The following is a 19,530-nucleotide window of genomic DNA, read 5'->3' on the forward strand; positions in this document are numbered from 1 at the left end:
TCCATTAGCTTTTCTGATTATTTCTATACCTGTCCGTAACATTTTGATTATGTACATGGACCTCAAGTCTCTTTGGGCCTCCATTGTTTTTCACTATTTAGAAAGTACCCTGTTCTATCCTTTGTTGGCCAAAGTGGATGACCTCACATTTGCCTACATTGAAATCCATCTGCCACAGTTTTGCCCATTCACTTAATCTATCAATATCTTTTTGTAATGTTATGCTTCTATCTACACTGCCTACAATGCTGCCTTATCTATGTGTCATCGGCAAATTGGGATATGTTGCTCTCTATCCCATCATGTAAGTCGTTAATAAATACTGTAAATAGTTGAGGCCCCAACACAGATCCTTGCGGGATACCTCCAGTCACAACCTGCCAATTAGTGTACCTCCCCATTATACTACCGCTCAGCGAATTTCCTAACCAGGTCAATAATTTGCCCTCAATTCCATGGGCACGCACCTTAGCTAACAGGCTCTTATGAGGAACTTTATCAAATGCCTTCTGGAAGTCCATGTATATAACATCCATAGACATTCCCCTGTCCACTACTTTAGTCACCTTCGCAAAAAATTCACTCAGGTTTGTCAGGCATGACCAACTTTTCACAAATCCAAGCTGGCTCTCTGATCAACTGAACATTTGTGAGGTGCTCAGTCTCCCTATCCATAATTATAGACTCTAGCAATTTACCGCTAACAGATATTAGACTAACTGCTCTATAATTCCTGGTTTCCCTCTCGCCTTTCTTAAATAGCGGAGCGACATGCACAATTTTCCAACCTAAAGATACGGTTCCTGAATCGAGAGAACGTTGGAAGATTACAGTTCGGGCATCTGCAAAGTGCTCAGCTACTTCCTTTAAATCCCTGGGATGGAACCCATCTGGCCCTGGGGGTTTGTCACTCATTAGGGCTATTATTTTCTTCATTACTGTTACTGTACTTACGTGAATTTTGCTGAGTCTCTGTCCCTGATTCAGTATTAATTGCCCAGGGATTTCCTGCATGCTATCCTCTTCCTCTATTGTAAATGCTGACGCACAGTAATTATTCAATATATCCACCAATTCCTGATTATCATCGACAATATCAACGCTATCAGTTTTCAAGGGGCAAACATTGCTCCCGACAACCCTCTTTTTACAAACGTAACTATAAAAATTCTTTGTTTTGATTTTGATCTCCCTTTTTGTAGTTCACGTGGAGAGGGATGAGGAATGCCGTGATTGGGAACGCCGTGACAGGGAATGCTGGAATGGTGAAGGGGAATGCCGTGATGATGAATGTCAGGATTGAGATGGAGCATTCGGAGGGGGTGACAGTGAGGGGGAGGGGTCGAGGGGGGAGGGGTCAAGGGGTGACAGTGAGGGGGAGGGGTGTGGCAGTAAGTGGGGGTGGAGGAGGGTGATGGGGGGGGGCTGGAGGAGGGGGATGAGCTGTGGGGAATGTGGTGAGGGGGGATGGGGAATGGGGTCCGGCTGAGGGCAATGGCCCTGATAGTGAAGGCGAGGATGATGAGTGGCTGAGCAGTGAGGTGCCAAGTGTAGGATGCAGCCCTTTAAGACATTATTTAAAAAAAATCTTTGATTGGATAACCGGGAGAGGGGTTAAACCGGAAGGTTTGCAAATTGGTTTTATAACTGGAGATGGTCGCGGCTCAGCAGCGTCTGTGAGCTGGACAAGTGACCACCCCATGAGCAAAGGTCACGGTGCATCTGTGCCCTCTGGTGGTGGCTGGTAGGTTCAGAGCTCAATCTCAATCAGGTTCAGAAGGAAATCTGATCGAAATGTTGCTCGCCTTCCCATCGAAGCTGATGTTCCCAGAGTCGCGGGTCATGGCGGAGTGATACAGGAAATGACAGCATGCGCGGACTCTCCCAGTCCCAGCTCGCGCATAGTCTAACGTTGCTTCATTCGGCATCGGTCCTGCATGCATGGGGTAGAAATTTTTAACGTAAACTCAGGATCTGTGATCTTTAGACAGAAGTGCATCCAGCATTAAGTCTGCCCGGTCACAATAAATGTGAAAGAAAGACAGACTTGCATTTATATAGCGCCTTTCACAACCTCATGACGTCCCAAAGCGCTTTACAGCCAGTGAAGTACTTTTGGAGTGTAGTCCCTGTAGTAATGTGGGAAACACGGCAGCCAACTTGTGCACAGCAAGCTCCCACAAACAGCAATGTGATAATGACCAGATAGTCTGTTTTAATTATAAATATTGGCCAGGACACCGGGGATAACTCCCCTGCTCTTCTTCGAAATCGTGCCCTAGGATCTTTTATGTCCACCTGAGAGAGCAGAAGTTTGTGCTCAAGTCTCGGGAGTGGGACTTGAACCCACAACTTTCTGACTCAGAGGCCAGTGTGCGACCCACTGAGTTATGGCTGAGTGACTCTCATTGGTTAATCAGAGAGGCTCCTGGCTGTTCCCATTCTCTCAGAAAGCCCCGAGTCCCAGAGGACTGAAGAATGAAGATAACTTTTTCACCTTGGGAGAGGCGGGGGGAATTTACCAGGAATAGATGAAGTTTTTTTTTTAAAAGAGCCAACGTGCTTCTGTGAAAAGATTCGGCCTGGAGAAGCTCTCCCAGTTGGCGAGGTAGTTTACTGAGTAAGATACGACTGACCGTGCCATAGACCTGATGGATTGCTATCCAGGTCAGGATCCTGTCATCGATTCCCAATAATTTTCAGCCATTAGAGGGTGATTTTCTCCCCCCACGAGAAACAGGACAGGACAGAGGCAGGATCGCTTCCCGTCACCCCCCCCCCCCCGCCTCCCTAAAGGCACTTCACAGGAGTGTTATGTGATAAAAATGTGAACTAAGCCACATAAGTAGAAATTAGCGGCGGTGGCCAAAAGCTTGGTCAAAGAGGTAGGATTAAGGAGCGTCTTGAAGGAGGAAAGAGAGGTGGAGAAGTTTAGGGAGAGAGTTCCAGAGCTTGGGGTCTCGGCAACAGAAGGCACAGCCACCAGTAGTTGAATGATTATAATTAGGGATGCTCAAGAGGGCAGAATTAGAGGAGTGCAGACATCTCGGGGGTTCGTGGGGCTGGAGGAGATTACAGAGATAGGGAGGGGCGAGGCCTTGGAGGGATTTGAAAACAAGGATGAGAATTTTGAAATCGAGACGTTGCTTGACCAGAAGCCAATGTAGGCCAGCGAGCACAGGGGTGATGGGTGAGCGGGATTTGGTGTGAGTTAGGACACGGGCAGCCGAGTTTTGGATCACCTCTAGCTTATGTCAGGTAGAATGTGGGAGGCCAGCCAGGAGTGCGTTGGACTAGTCAAGGCTATCACTAACAAAAGATGAGGGTTTCAGCAGCAAATGAGCTGAGGCAGGGGCGGAGACGGGCGATGTGAGGTGGAAATAGGCGGTCTTAGTTCTGTTGCGAATATGTGGTCGAAAGCTCATTTCAACGTCAAATATGCCACCAAGGTTGCGAAGAGTGTGGTTCAGCCTCAGCCAGGAGTTGCAGAGAGGGATGTAGTCATTGTCTAGGGAACAGAGTTTGTGGCGGGACTAATAACAATGGCATCGATCTGCTCAATATTCAATAGAGGGTGATTTCCCCCCCCCCCACCAGTAACGAGACAGGAGGAGCCCCCCCGTCGCTCTGCTTGCTCTCATTCTCTTTCTGCCGGCTAGTTTCAGAACAGCATTTGTGAAGAGACGCAGCCTGGACGCTCTGTTCCGGGAAGACTGCAGGGAGGGCTCAAGGGAGTTAAAAATAATACAAGAATTGAGTCAAGTAAAATGATGATCATTTTCCTTTTTTTTGTGTGAGCCATCTAATCCTGAATAACATTGCAGTGTCTCTTCATTCTGCCCTTCTCCCTATTCAGTCCAACGACCCAGTCACCAATATATGCCAGGCCGCAGACAAGCAGCTCTTCACCCTGGTGGAGTGGGCCAAGAGGATCCCACACTTCTCCGACCTCCCCCTCGATGATCAAGTCATTCTCCTTCGGGCAGGTGAGCTGACGTTCTACATCCTCAGGCATTGATCAACTGGTTGGAAGCTCTTGCCTGTAGGCCCCTGCGGATAAGGAACGCTCGCGGTTATATCGTGCTCGATACATCCGGGGCTTTGGTGCCCACGTTTCTGTAATCAGGAGCAAAGTAAGGGGAGAGGAATGTGGGGAGTGAAACCTTGAACGCAGAAGGAAGAAAAGCACAGTCAAAGAGAAGAGTTTCAAGAAGGCTCATGAAAATATCGGCAAGTGGGAAGATTTCCAGAGGACAGGGACCTAATGGTTAAACATAGAGAAGATTAAATGTGTGGTAGAGTCCATGATAGGGTGGGGTGTACATGGTGTGAGGGAGGGTGGGGTGTACATGGTGTGTGGGAGGGTGGGGTGTACATGGTGTGTGGGAGTGGATTCAATGGGTGGTGGGGTTAATCACATTGTGTCTGGAAGAGGTGAAGCAGCATTATGAGAAGTGGTCCGTTGTGTGTGGAGTGGGAGATCACTCGGTGCCTTTCCTTGTGCAGGCTGGAATGAGCTGCTCATCGCTTCGTTCTCACATCGCTCGATCTCAGTGAAGGACGGCATTCTCTTGGCCACGGGACTGCACGTCCATCGCAGCAGTGCCCACAGCGCTGGCGTGGGATCCATATTCGACAGGTACAGAAATTGCAGCTCGTTTTCTGGTGTTTTCTATTCCAGCTTTTTTTTACTATACGAGCATGTTCCCTCTTTGGTGTAGTCCAGAACTGTCCAGCCCTGTGACCAAGGCAGTGGGGCAGATAGCTTCCTCCGACCTCTGGCCAGTCCTCAGACCAGCTCATTGGAGACTCTGCTTCTGACTTACATTTATATAGTGCCTTTCACAACCACTGGACATCTCAAAGCACCTTACAGATAATGAAGTACTATTTGTAGTGCAGTCACTGTTGTACAGTGGGAAATGCGGCAGCCAATTTGCACACAGCAAGCTCCCACAAGCAGCAATGTGATAATGACCAGATAATCTGTTTTTGTTATGTTGAGGGATAAATATTGACCAGGACACCGGGGATAACTCCCCTGCTCTTCTTCGAAATAGTGCAATGGGATCTTTTACGTCCACCTGAGAGTCGACGGGGGCCTCGGTTTAACATTTCATCCAAAAGACGGCACCTCCAACACTGCGGCGCTCCCTCAGCACTGCACTGGAGTGTCAGTCTAGATTTTTGTGCTCAAGACCCTGGAGTGGGTCTTGAACCCACAACCTTCTGTCTCAAAGGCGAGACACTTCATCTGACTTCATTTCCTCCCAGCAGGGGGAGCTCTCATTGCAGCCTCCCCATGCAGTGTGGCTGAGAACTCAATAGATTGGAAATCAATCCTGTGTTTCTCCAATCTGTGATGTCACACCTTCCACCCCACCCCCGCACACCCCATCACCCCAACAACAGCAACTTGCATTTACATAGCGCCTTGAACATTGCGAAATGTCTCATGTTGCTTTGCAGGAGCTTAATCGGAAAACAATTGACATTGAGCCACAAAAGGAGACATTAGGACAGGTGACCCAACTCTTGGTCAAAGAGGGAGGTTTCAAGGAGGATCGTAATGGAGTAGAGAGAGGCGGAGAGGTTTAGAGAGGGAATTCCAGAGCTTAGGGTCCAGGCAGCTGAAGGCATGGCCGTCAATGGTGGAGTGCGGAAATTTGGGGATGGACAAGAGGCCAGAATTGGAGGAGCGCAGAGATCTTGGAGGGCTGTGGGGCTGGAAGAGGTTAGAGATAGAGAGGGGCGAGGCCATTGGAGGGATTTGCTCACAAGGTTGAGAATTTTAAAATCGAGGCATTGGTTGCCAATGTAGGTCAGCGAGCACCGGTGATGATGGGACCTGGAGTAAGTTCAAGACAATAACTGTTTGTCCTTCTATGCCCTGATAGAGTTCTGACGGAATTGGTTTCTAAAATGAAAGACATGCAGATGGACAAGACAGAGCTGGGATGCCTGAGAGCCATCGTCCTCTTCAACCCAGGTATGGCCTGCACCATGATGTGTTAACCTGGGTTTCATTGCCAGGGAGATCTGGGCCAAAGCAGACCAGGCTGTACTCTGAGAACCTGAAAACCGTGTATGGGGTGAAACACTAACTCTGGATCAGGGATTCCACACTCTGTAGCTGAAAGGAACCAGCTTTCACATCTCGGTGGTGTGGCCCATTGGCCCACTCATTCAGCCTTTCGATGCAGATGTCACACCGAGTACATCCTATCAATGTACACTGGAGGGATTAGGCAACATCTATCAATGTACAATGGAGGGATTAGGCCGAACCCATCAATGTACACTGGAGGGATTAGGCCGGACCCATCAATGTACACTGGAGGGATTAGGCAGGACCTATCAATGTACACTGGAGGGGTAGGCAGCACCTATCAATGTACACTGGAGGGATTAGGCCGGACCTACCACTGTACACTGAAGGGATAGGCAGCATCCACCAATGTTCCCTCCTACTTTTTGTTGGCGCGCGGTCCCTTTAAGTAGCTGGGTGGCCCATTCACATTCCCCCATATAATGCTTGGGAGCTCCAGGCCTCCGCATGGCCGCGCAGGTTAGCGGGAACCTTGCCACCTATTTAACACTGGGTTTGGGTCATTTTGGGAATGCTATAACCCAGTATGAGTACCAGATAGAGGTTTGGTCTGTTATGATTTCATACAGTAGGAGTGAACGGGAAGGGGTTTGATTCAATGGGATTCTGTGTAATGGGAGCAAATGGGAAGGGATTTGGTCCATTGTTACACTGGGAGTAAATGGGGGGGGTGGGGGGGTTGGTTAATTGAGTTTCTATACACGGAGTGAATGGGAAGTAGGTTATTTATTTGCAATTCTATATCATAGGAATGAATTAGGTGAGGTTTGGCGGTTTAGAATTCTATATAATGGGAGTGAATAGAAAAGGATTTATTCATTGGAGTGTTATATAATGGGATGGAACACGAAGAGGTTTATTCACTGGAATTCTGTTCAATGGCGATGATTGGGAAGACTTTGGTTTGTTTGAATTCGGTACATTGCAGACACCTATATTTTAATTTCAAGGTCATGCTCCCAAAAGTGAATGTGAATATTTTCAACATGTTCTTTAGATGCTAAAGGCTTATCCAACCCAGGCGAAGTGGAATCTCTGCGGGAGAAGGTGTATGCATCACTAGAGGCATTTACAAAACACAAATACCCGGACCAGCCTGGCCGGTAAGGAACTGTGTGTATGTGTGTGTGTATGTGTGCGTCTGTGTAATCTGTGCGCGTCTGAGTATCTGTGTGTGTGTGTGTGTGTGTGCGTCTGTGTAATCTGTCTGTGTGTGTATGTGTATCTGTGTGCATGTGTGTTTGTGTATGTGTGCGTGCATGTTTGTGTATCTGTGTGCTTGCATGTGTGTGTGTCCGTGTATGTGTACCTGCGTGCGTGTGTGTATGCGTGTATGTACGTGCGTGTGTAACTGTGTGCATGCGTGTGTGTGTATCGGTAGGCGTGCGTGTGTATGTGTATCTGTATGTATGTGCGTGCGTGTGTGTGCGCGTGCATGTATGTGTGTGTGTGTGTATCTGTCTGTATGTGTGTGTATATCTGTGTGTGTGTGTGTGTATCAGTTTGTGTGTGTGTATGTGTGTGTATCTCTGCGTGTATCTCTGTTTGTTTGTGTGTGTGTGTATTTCTGTTTGTGTGTGTGTGTATCTGTGTGTGTGTGTGTGTATTTCTGTTTGTGCGTGTGTGTGTGCATCTGTGTGTGTGTATCTGTGTGCGTGTGTGTGTGTGTGTGTGTATCTGTGTGTGTGTGTGTGTGTGTGTGTGTGTGTGTATCTTTGTTTGTGTGTGTGTGTGTATTCATTCCTCTGTCCCTGGGGCTGCTTTTGTTCATGGCTGTATCTTTGTGTCCTTCACAACAGTCTCTATACCTGTCTCTGGCTGTGTTTATGTGCCTGTTTTGTGGCTGCACCTGTCTGCCTCGGTATCTAGCTGTTGATGTGCCTCTGTTTCTGCCTGTACCTGTCGAACTGAACCCACTGCGTGAAGTATTTTGGATCATGTGCCTATATTTTGAGGCAACAAAGCGCTGCGCCAACGTCATGTCCTCTCTCACCGAAACTCACAATACCGTATAAGAGTAAACTTAAGAAATAGGAGCAGGAGTCGGCCATTTGGCCCCTTGAGCCTGCTCCGCCATTTAATAAGATCATGGCTGATCTGATCATGGACTCAGCTCCACTTCCCCCCCGCTCCCCATAATCCTTGACTCCCTTATCACTCAAAATTCTGTCTATCTCCGCCTTAATGACTCAGTCTCCATAATGACCCAGTTTCCACAGCTCACTGGGGTAAAAAATTCCATAGATTTAAAACCCTCTCAGAGAAGAAATTCCTCCTCATCTCAGTTTTATTCTGAGACTATGCCCCCTAGTTTTAGTTTCCCCATGAATGGAAATATCCTCTCTGCGTCACCTTGTCAAGCCCCCTCATTATCTTATAAGTTTCAATAAGATCACCTCTCATTCTTCTGAACTCCAATGAGTATAGGCCCAACCTACTCAACCTATCTTCATAAGTCAATCCCCTCATCCCTGGAATCAACCTAGTGAACCTTTTCTGAACAGCCTCCAATATCCTTCCTTAAATACGGAGACCAAAACTGTACGCAGTACTCTAGGTGTGGCCTCACCAATACCCTGTACAGTTGTAGCAGGACTTCTCTGCTTTTATACTCCATCCCACTTGCAATAAAGGCCAACATTCCATTTGCCTCCCTAATTACTTGCTGTACCTGCATACTAACTTTTTCTGTTTCATGCACAAGGACCCCCAGGTCCCTCTGTATTGCAGCACTTTGCAATTTTTCTACATTTAAATTATAATTTGTTTTTCTATTTTTTCTGCCAAAGTGGATAACCTCACATTTTCCCACATTATACTCCATCTGCCAAATTTTTGCCCACTCACTTAGCCTGATGTCTTACTGCAATTATATTGGGCCCTAGTGAGATTGGAGCACCTAGAGTAGTGTGTACAGTTTTGGTCTCCTTACCTAAGGAAGGATATACTTGCCTTCGAGGGAATGCAACGAAGGTTCACTAGACTGATTCCTGGGATGAGGAGATTGTCCTATGAGGAGAGATTGAGCAGACTAGGCCTATATTCTCTAGTGTTTAGAAGAATGAGAGATGATCTCATTGAAACTCAAGGTAGACAAGTCCCCTGGTCCTGATGAAATGCATCCCAGGGTATTAAAAGAGATGGCGGAAGTTATAGCAGATGCATTCGTTATAATCTACCAAAATTCTCTGGACTCTGGGGAGGTACCAGCGGATTTGAAAGCAGCTAATCTAATGCCTCTGTTTAAAAAGGGGGGCAGACAAAAGGCAGGTAACTATAGGCCGGTTAGTTTAACATCTGTAGTGGGGAAAATGCTTGAAGCTATCATTAAGGAAGAAATAGCGGGACATCTAGATAGGAATAGTGCAATCAAGCAGACGCAACATGGATTCATGAAGGGGAAATCGTGTTTAACTAATTTACTGGAATTCTTTGAGGATATAACATGCATGGTGGATAGAGGTGTACCGATGGATGTGGTGTATTTAGATTTCCAAAAGGCATTTGGAAATGCCAAATTCCAAAAGGCCACACAAAAGGTTACAGCAGAAGATAAAGGTACGCAGAGTCAGAGGAAATGTATTAGCATGGATAGAAAATTGGCTAGCTAACAGAAAACAGAGAGTCGGGATAAATGGGTCCTTTTCGGGTTGGAAATCAGTGGTTAGTGGTGTGCCACAGGTATCGGTGCTGGGACCACAACTGTTTACAATATACATAGATGACCTGGAAGAGGGGACAGAGTGTAGTGTAACAAAATTTGCAGATGACACAAAGATTAGTGGGAAAGCGGGTTGTGTAGAGGACACAGAGAGGCTGCAAAGAGATTTAGATAGGTTAAATGAATGGGCTAAGGTTTGGCAGATGGAATACAATGTCGGAAAATGTGAGGTCATCCACCTTGGGGAAAAAAAACAGTAAAAGGGAATATTATTTGAATGGGGAGAAATTACAACATGCTGCGGTGCAGAGGGACCTGGGGGTCCTTGTGCATGAATCCCAAAAAGTTAGTTTGCAAGTGCAGCAGGTAATCAGGAAGGCGAATGGAATGTTGGCCTTCATTGCGAGAGGGATGGAGTACAAAAACAGAGAGGTCCTGCTGCAACTGTATAGGGTATTGGTGAGGCCGCACCTGGAGTACTGCGTGCAGTTTTGGTCACCTTACTTAAGGAAGGATATACTAGCTTTGGAGGGGGTACAGAGACGATTCACTAGGCTGATTCCGCAGATGAGAGGGTTACCTTATGATGATAGATTGAGTAGACTGGGTCTTTACTCGTTGGAGTTCAGAAGGATGAGGGGTGATCTTATAGAAACATTTAAAATAATGAAAGGGATAGACAAGATAGAGGCAGAGAGGTTGTTTCCAGTGGTCGGGGAGACTAGAACTAGGGGGCACAGCCTCAAAATACGGGTGAGCCAATTTAAAACCGAGTTGAGAAGGAATTTCTTCTCCCAGAGGCTTGTGAAGCTGTGGAATTCTCTGCCCAAGGAAGCAGTTGAGGCTAGCTCATTGAATGTATTCAAATCACAGGTAGATAGATTTTTAACCAATAAGGGAATTAAGGGTTACGGGGAGCGGGCGGGTAAGTGGAGCTGAGTCATGATCTTGTTGAATGACGGAGCAGGCTCGAGGGGCTAGATGGCCTACTCCTGTTCCTAATTCTTATGTTCTTATGAAACATACAAAATTCTTACAGGGCTTGACAGGGTAGATGCAGACAGGATGTTTCCTCTGGCTGGGCAGTCTAGAACCAGGTGTCACAAAATAAGGGGTCTACTATTTAAGACTGAGATGAGGAGAAACTTCTTCACTCAGAGGGTGGTGAATCTTTGGAATTCTCTACCCCAGAGGGCTGTGGAGGCTCAGTCGTTGAGTATATTCAAGACAGAGATCGATAGATTTTTGGATATTAAGGCAATCAAGAGTCTGGGGATAGTGCAGGAAAGTGGAGTTGAGGTAAAAGATCAGACATGTCTCAAAATACTCCTATACCGTATCCCGGAATATAATTTTCTGCGATAAATCGATCTAATTTGCGTGTGAATGTACGGGGTTGATTGACATGGAGTTTTCCTGCGTCTCTCTAGGTTTGCGAAACTGCTTTTGCGATTACCAGCCCTCCGATCGATCGGACTCAAGTGTCTTGAGCACCTGTTCTTCTTCAAGCTGATCGGTGACACCCCCATTGACACCTTCCTCATGGAGATGTTGGAGGCACCTCATCAAATGACGTGATTCGATTCTCCGCGCTCTCCACTTTCTTAAATGTCAAAATCTGTAAATATTTTCGCTAATTGTGTGAATAGAATTGATATAATGTCATCCGTCTAACTTGTAAAACGACACATATTTTGTATCTTGAACAAGCACAGCTCAGCAATTATCTGTTAGTTTGTACAGGGATTTAAAAAAAACACTTATTGGAAGAATTTTAGATTAAAATTCTATTCAGTGAAGAATAAATCAGGTATATAAATCTGCATACAGTACATCTCTCAATAGCTCAATCCTCATGGTCGTTCACTCACTGTCGGTCAATCTTCGTTCGCTCTGTCGCTGTGCAAAGAGCTGATTTTCTGAATGCATGCTCCTCGCACGGAGCCTGTCCCACTCAGAGTGCGTACCGAGAAACGGCAGGAATCATCCATCTACTTACACCCGTGGAAAATCAGAGAATCACAGAAATTTACAGCACGGAAGGAGGCCATTTCGGCCCATCGTGTCCGCGCCGGCCTACAAGGACCTATCCAGTCTAATCCCACTTTCCACTCTTGCTCCGGAGCCCTGTAGGTTATGGCACTTTAAGTGCACATCCAAGTACTTTTTAAGCCTCTACCACCCTTTCAAGCAGTGAGTTCCAGACCCCCACCACCCTCTGGGTGAAGACATTTTCCCTCAAATCTCTTCTAAACCTCCCCCTAATTACTTTAAATCTGTGCCTCTGGTTGTTGACCCCTCTGCTAAGGGAAATTGGTCCATCCTATCCACTCTATCTAGGCCCCCTCATAATTTCATACACCTCAATTAGGTCTCCCCTCTGATCCAGAGAAAACAAACCCAGTCGATTCAATCTTTCCTCATAGCTAAAATTCTCCACTTCAGGCAACATCCTCGTAAATCTCCTCTGTACCCTCTCCAGTGCAATCACATCTTTCCTGTAATGTGGTGACCAGAACTGCATGCAGTACTCTAGCTGTGGCCTAACCAGTGTTTTATACAGTTCAAGCATAACCACCCTGCTCTTGTATTTTTTGCCTTGGCTAATAAAGGCAAGTATTGCTTATGCCTTCTTAACCACCTTATCTACCTGGCCTGCTACCTTCAGGGATCTGTGGACCTGCACTCCAAAGTCCCTTGGAGGGAAGGTGCCGGACATTTACCTGTCTCATGCTCCTCGTGGGCAAACGCACATTCAGAATATGGGCCCTTGCAAGTTAATCCTGCCACCTGAAGCCTGTTTTAAAGGGACCCCTGCTTCCCACCGACTCCCCTGCCCCCCACCCCATTCTTAAAGTGACCTTCAGGCACGAATATTTGTCAAACCTAAAAAGATATAAATCACACCGGTCAAACCGTGTGCATTCCACCTGACACGGTGACAAACTAACTCAAGCCAAGTTCAACTCCTCTCACTCCCTGGTGAAAGAGAATCCTGATTTCAGCTCTGAAGCTCAAAATTTCTGGCTTTCCTTTGAATTTTATATTTTAATATTGAAGCAGTCGTCAGTCTGTCGATTCTTCAAACTGCCTTGTTATCCTCAGGGTGGAGAATCTGGCCAGTGGTCAATTTGAATACAGTGAAATTGTAAGCACTGATGAGCCTAATTCAGTAAAAAGTCTAGAAGCATGTAAAATTGGACTTGAACATAAAGCTCTCATATCCGAGCAGGAAAAGCAAAGTGCTGTAATTGGTTGAATGTATGGATGAGCCATCTATATGCAACTATTAAAAGAAATTGGGTTGAAAAAAATCAGCGGGGCACAGACCATCACTGGCAGAATGGAGGGGGCTGTTCGAAGAGATGTTAACACACTGTGGGTTATTTGAGGGCTGGTGAGGCAGAGCCTGTAACAGCATTTCGAGGGGAACTGGGGGAAGGGTTTAAAGAGGAGAAAAGTAAAGGGAGACAGGGTAGGGGAATGGGATTGGAATAGACAGCACCAGTTGAAGAACTAGCACCGGCACTGATGCAATGGGCTGAACGGCCTCCTATGCCCCATGTAGCTTTATTTTTATTTAATCTCGAGATGTGGGGGCATCGCTGGCAATGGCTAGCATTATTGCCTGTCCCTAGTTGTCCTGAGATGGTGGTGATACAACTGAGTGTCTTTCTAGGTCACTTTAAAGAATGGCTATGGGTCAACCACGTCTGTGGGATTGGAGTCACATATAGACCAGACTGGGTAAAGACGGCAGGTGTCCTTCCCTAATTGGTTGGGTTTTTACAACAATCCGACAGCTTCATGGTCGCTTTTTACTGAGAACTGCTTCTATTATTTCCAGATTTTTAAAACAATTCAAATTCTCAATCTGCCATGGTGGGATTTGAACCCAAGTTCTCTGGATTAGTGATTCATGATGAAACATAGAAACATAGGAAATAGGTGCAGGAGCAGGCCATTGGGCCCTTTGAGCCTGCACCACCATTCAATATGATCATGGCTGATCATGCAACTTCAGTACTCCATTCCTTGTACCCCTTGATCCCTTTAGCCGTAAGGGCCACATCTAACTCCCTTTTGAATATATTTAACAAACTGGCCTCAACAACTTTCTGTGGTAGAGAATTCCACAGGTTCACAATTCTCTGGGTGAAGAAGTTTCTCCTCATCTCGGTCCTAAATGGCTTACCCCTTATCCTTAGACTGTGACCCCTGGTTCTGGACTTCCCCAACATCAGGAACATTCTTCCTGCATCTAACCTGTCCAGTCCCGTCAAAATTTTAAATGTTTCTATGAGATCCCCTCTCATTCTTCTAAATTCCATTGAATATAAGCCTAGTCGATCCAGTCTTTCTTCATATGTCAGTCCTGCCATCCCGGGAATCAGTCTGCTGAATCTTCGCTGCACTTCCTCAATAGCAAGAATGTCCTTCCTCAGATTAGGAGACCAAAACTGGTGTGGTATTTCAATGCTAAGCTGAACCAAACTCTCTGAAATGCACTAAAAGGCCAAGCTCTATTGAATTGTATCTTCAGCTTGTTTGGAGTGATATTTTAGATAGCACTCTCAAAGACTTGCCATGTGTCTGTACGGAAACATGGAGCAAATTGTTTTATTTTCTGGTCTTATTTCCTATTCGGCTCACACTCTGGCACGCCCTAAATAAAGTTCACTCGCTCCCCACCGCCCCCGCCCACTGTATGGACTTCAACATCCACGTCTACAGATCCCACTGTCACCTCCTCCTGCCTACTGTCTCTGTTCTTCCTGCTCCACTCCCACCTCTCTCCCACTCTAGAACCAGTGGCCGAGCCCTCGACCATCTTGTTCATCCCCCACCCACACTGGGACACTCTTCCCAACCCCCGTCGCCTTGCTTCATTCCTCACCTTCAGAAAATTGCTTACAACCTACCCCTTCAACTCCCTCCTATTGGATTGGGTCTGGCCCCCTCCACCAGCTGTACGCTGCTCTGGGACATCAAAGAGGTGATGGTGTTGTTTTGCAAGCCAGCAACTGGTGCTTGGATAGTGAGTGGCTCAAGTTCGCCGCTGTTCACACACGCAAGGCCGGACAGGAATTGGAGGCTGGCTATTCTGCCCCAGAGGCAGCGTGGCCAAGCCTGATCTTTCCTATCCCTCCCGATGCCCATTCATGCAGCGCTCCAGCTGGATTGCGATCAGGCCTCGCGAACCCTTCAGCCCTTAGGACAACTGTAGTGTCCACCACTCCGCTGACTCTGCACCAACCAAGGAAGACAAATTGGACTACTTTCTACACACGGCGAGAGACTAGATACTGGAGGAGTAAAGGGATTTGGGAGTCCCGGTAGATCAATCACTGAAAGCTGGTGGATGGGTAGCAAAAGTCATCAAAGGGTTTAATGAAACGTTGGCCATTCTCTCAGGGGCTGGAATACAAAGGGGAGAAAGTGATACTTCAGTTATACACAGCATTGGTCTGGAGCACTGCGTTCAGTTTTGGGCACCGCCAGAATTATGCCAGGGTTTATAAAGTTAAATTATGAGGACAGGTTGCATAAACTTGGGTTGCATTACGTTGAGTTTAGATGGTTGAGGCGTGATCTAATTGGCAGGTTTAAAATGATTGGACAGGGTAGAGGCAGGGAAACTATATCCTCTGGTGGGGGAGTCCAGAACAAGAGTCCAGAACAAAATTAGAGCCAGGCTGTTCAGGAGCGATGTCAGGAAGCACTTCTTCACACAAAGGGTCATGGGAATCTGGAACTCTTCCCCCCCCCCCCCCTCCAAAGGTTGTGGCTGCTGAGGGTGCATTGGAGCTTTCAAGACTGAAATTAATAGATTTATGTTGGGCAACGGGTATCCATGGATATGGATCAAAGGTGGGTAACTGTGGTTGAAGTGCAGATGACTCATGATCTGGAATGGTGGAGCAGGCTCGAGGGGCTGAATGGTCTTCTCTGTACCTAAGTTGAACCAGGCCAGTTTGACACCACACCAGAAGCCTTAACTTTTAAAACAAATTGGATTGAGATTCTGTTTAGGCCAACAGTTCAAATGGTTTTGGCGAGAGGAGAGAAATTCAAATACTGTCTCACCTGAAGGGTGATCATTCACAGTCACGGTGGGTTAAAGCAGTAATATATTGATGGTCAGCTCAATGCCCTCCCTTCCCTTCACTGGACACTCCAGCTCCCATGTCTGGTTTCCCAAACGTCTAATGTGGGCCTGAAGGAGTTGGAAGGGGAGAAGTAGGAATGTCCTTCCATCCAGTGTCAGAGAACCAGTAGAGCAGCAGGTGTCCTGTGTATTATATTGTCAGGACTGTCCAGTTCCTTTCTTTCCACCCAGTCCCTCAGCATCTCCCCACCCACAAATCTTTCTTCGGTTACATATTCTCCGGTACCTCGCCTTACGTGGCCATTCCTCCTGCGTGAGCCCAGGCATTGAATGGCGACAGGCTGTTCAACCACACACCTCGTTCCCCCATCCGAAGCAGCTGGCCCGTTCTTTAAAGCTGTCCACCGGTACGTTTGCAGCCTTCCACAAGAGCTGGCCGCCGGAGGACTGGAGTGCATCATCACCCCCGGCAACCAAATTTTAATTTGATTTATTTAACGCCAAAAGTTTAATTTGTTTATTTGTCGATTTAGTGCCTCTTTAATAAGGGGGCACTTGTATAATGTTCAACTAAAATAGTTGTAACCATTCATTTTGATCACCTTCCCTCATACTGGGAAGCTGTCTCTTTCAGGTGTCAGTTGTGGCTCAATGGGTAGCACACTAGCATTTGAGTCAGAAGGTTGTGGGTTCAAGTCCCACTCCAGGGACTTGAGCACAAAAATCTAGGCTGACACTCCCAGTGCAGTGCTAAGGCAGTGCTACATTGTCGGAGGTGCTGTCTTTCAGATGAGACGTTAAACCAAGGCCCCGTCTGCCCTCTCAGGCGGATGTGAAAGATCCTATAGCACTATTTCATAGAAGAGCAGGGGAGTTATTCCCCCCCTCTCCCCCTGGGTGTCCTGGCCTATTTATCCCTCAATCAACAAAACAAAAGAACAGATTATCTGGTCATTATCACATTGCTGTTTTTGGGAGCTTGCTATGCACAAATTGGCTGCTGTGTGTCCCACATTACAACAGTGATTACACTCCGAAATCTACTTAATTGGCTGTAAAGCGCTTTGAGACGTCCAGTGGTTGTGAAAGGTGCTATATAAATCCAAGTCTTTCTTTTCTTTAACATGACGTGCATTATATGGTGCAGCCCCCCCCCCCCCCCCCCCCCCCCGTACACTACGTGTCCCACAACCCACTCACTGTAGCCAAACTGTAGGGTCACTCCACATGAATGCCTGACTGTTATTTTTGGTAATTGTGCTATTGCTCTTTAGACTGCATTGTCTGTATATTTTATATATAATAATGTATACATATATTTTATATATATATATATATATAGTGTCTAGTTTACTTCCCAGTAATTCACTATTGAGAAATAGGTCTCTAAAATAACTTATTGCACCAGTTCTAAGGTGACATGTATCTTTGGTTGATACCACCCGTCTTTCTCATTAACTTACATCGCTGCACCTTAAATACATGCTTCACACCCATAACCAGAAACAGAGAAGTTCATTAATAAAGAAATAAGCTATGCACTATATTATATACATGTGTTATATACATATATGCATATAAACATATATTATATACATGTATTTTATATATATATATATATATATAAAGAATAAGAAGTGACTTGGCAGTGAGTAGGAGGCACTCCTTTAGTACAGGACGGAAGCTGGGGATTCTGACCATCTCCCAGCCCTCCGCTGAATGACTGCCTCAGAGTCCTCGACCAGTATTCTGATCGCTGTACCGTCCCTGTGCAGTCTCACTGCTTTCACAGAAAGGGGCAAAAGTTGCAGAGTTTGATACGCAGTCCCCTTTCACCCGAACAAATGGTTATATTTTTGTACTGTACAAATGAGAGATAAGGAGCTACAGGCTGCAACTGAGCTCCGAGACACACTTCCCTCGTCACAGAGTCATGGCATAACATGAAGTCTTCTGTCATAAAATGTCCATTTGAAGGAGTGCGTTCTGTACCTGTCTGTCTTTGATCTGCTCTGCAGCACCTTCACAGCTTTGGTATAAACCCTCTCTTAGCAACAAGAAAATGTTAACTCTTCAATCTGTAACTGTTTTCTCTGTAAATACACTGTTTAAATTCTGGCTCGTTGTTTGCTGTGTAATGGTCAAGTTCCTGTTTATTCAGCAGGGTAAGGGTTACCCACTGTAACTGTACAAAGTTACTGTTTATTCAGCAGAGTAAAGGTTACTCACTGTAACTACAGAGTTACTGTTTATTCAGCAGGATAAGGGTTACTCACTAACTGTAGAGTTCCTGTTTATTCAGCAGAGTAAGGGTTACTCACTGTAACTGTACAGAGTTCCTGTTTATTCAGCAGGATAAGGGTTACTCACTAACTGTACAGAGTTCTTGTTTATTCAGCAGGGTAAGGGTTACTCACTGTAACTGTACAGAGTCACTGTTTATTCAGCAGGGTAAGGGTTACTCACTAACTGTACAGTCACTTCATTCAGCAGGGTAAGGCTTACTCACTGTAACTGTACAGAGTTCCTGTTTATTCAGCAGGGTAAGGGTTACTCACTGTAACTGTACAGAGTTCCTGTTTATTCAGCAGGGTAAGGCTTACTCACTGTAACTGTACAGAGTTCCTGTTTATTCAGCAGGGTAAGGCTTACTCACTGTAACTGTACAGAGTTCCTGTTTATTCAGCAGGGTAAGGGTTACTCACTGTAACTGTACAGAGTTACTGTTTATTCAGCAAGGTAAGGGTTACTCACTGTAACTGTGCAGAGTTCCCATTCAGTCAGCAAGGTAAGGGTTACTCACTGTAACTGTGCAGAGTTCCCATTCAGCAAGGTAAGGGTTATGTGCTGAGATTGTACAGAGTGGTCTGTTTATTCAGCAGGGTAAGGGTTATATAGAATTACATAGGGGGAGAAATTCGGGAGCGCTAACTTTTTAAAAAGTTGGAAAAGTTAGCACCAGGCGCTAATGTTTCCTAACTTTAAAAAAATTGGGGATTTGCACTCCAGGAAGAAAGTGCAGCACTAAAGCGCTCCACTTCCTTCCTGGAGCTCAGCAGGCGGGGCGGTAGGTGTGCAGCACTGCCACGTTGGATGGTGCCTTCCCTCTCAAAGGGAAAGGCCATCGCTGCAGGCTCTGCAAAAGAAGAACTTCCCTGCTCCCCGACGGCAGCCACTATCAGGCCCGATACGCTGCAGCAGAGTGCCGGGATGATCAATCGTGGGTAATGAAGATCTGAAAAAAATCAGAGCACTTACCTGTGCCACCTTGCCTTTAAGCATTGCTCCTGAACGCCTCCTGCAGTTGCTGATGTTTTCGCCTGGCAATGCTGCAGGGGATGGAACTTAAGTTCGGGTCCGGGGCGACGCGCACTGCAATGACATCACAATCTCCAGGCGAAGGAGATCGGGCCACAACGCCATATTGTCACGATCTTCTCATCACACCCGGTCGCGAAGTGCTTAGCGCCCCATTATCCCCCCTGCAGGCAATAACGGGAGGCGCCAAGAAGGCCAATTTCTAGGCCATAGAATTTTGCAGCACAGAAACAGACCATTCGGCCCAATTTGTCTGCTGGTGATTATACGCCACACAGGCCTCCTCCCACCTACTTTATCTCACCCTATCAACGTATCCTTCCATTTCTTTCT

At 46.4% G+C, this 19,530-nt stretch overlaps 1 protein-coding gene across 6 annotated transcripts in view; it reads left to right on the forward strand.

Annotated features, from left to right (window-relative positions):
• Positions 1–17,997, forward strand: part of LOC139268767 (retinoic acid receptor RXR-gamma-A-like) — a 514,553-nt gene extending 496,556 nt beyond the window's left edge. For 5 of the 6 annotated variants that reach the window (XM_070887442.1, XM_070887443.1, XM_070887445.1 and 2 more), the window contains 5 exons: positions 3,857–3,986; positions 4,507–4,639; positions 5,898–5,989; positions 7,107–7,212; positions 11,201–17,997. In XM_070887442.1, coding sequence (XP_070743543.1) covers positions 3,857–3,986; positions 4,507–4,639; positions 5,898–5,989; positions 7,107–7,212; positions 11,201–11,348 — 609 coding nt within the window. In that variant the 3' untranslated portion in view covers positions 11,349–17,997. Of the gene's footprint in view, positions 1–3,856; positions 3,987–4,506; positions 4,640–5,897; positions 5,990–7,106; positions 7,217–11,200 lie in introns of those variants that run through there. The other variant, XM_070887446.1, reaches the window with a different exon arrangement.
• The last annotated feature ends 1,533 nt before the right edge of the window (positions 17,998–19,530 follow it).

Source organism: Pristiophorus japonicus, chromosome 8 (genome assembly GCF_044704955.1).
Source record: "Pristiophorus japonicus isolate sPriJap1 chromosome 8, sPriJap1.hap1, whole genome shotgun sequence".
NCBI lineage: Eukaryota > Metazoa > Chordata > Chondrichthyes > Pristiophoridae > Pristiophorus > Pristiophorus japonicus.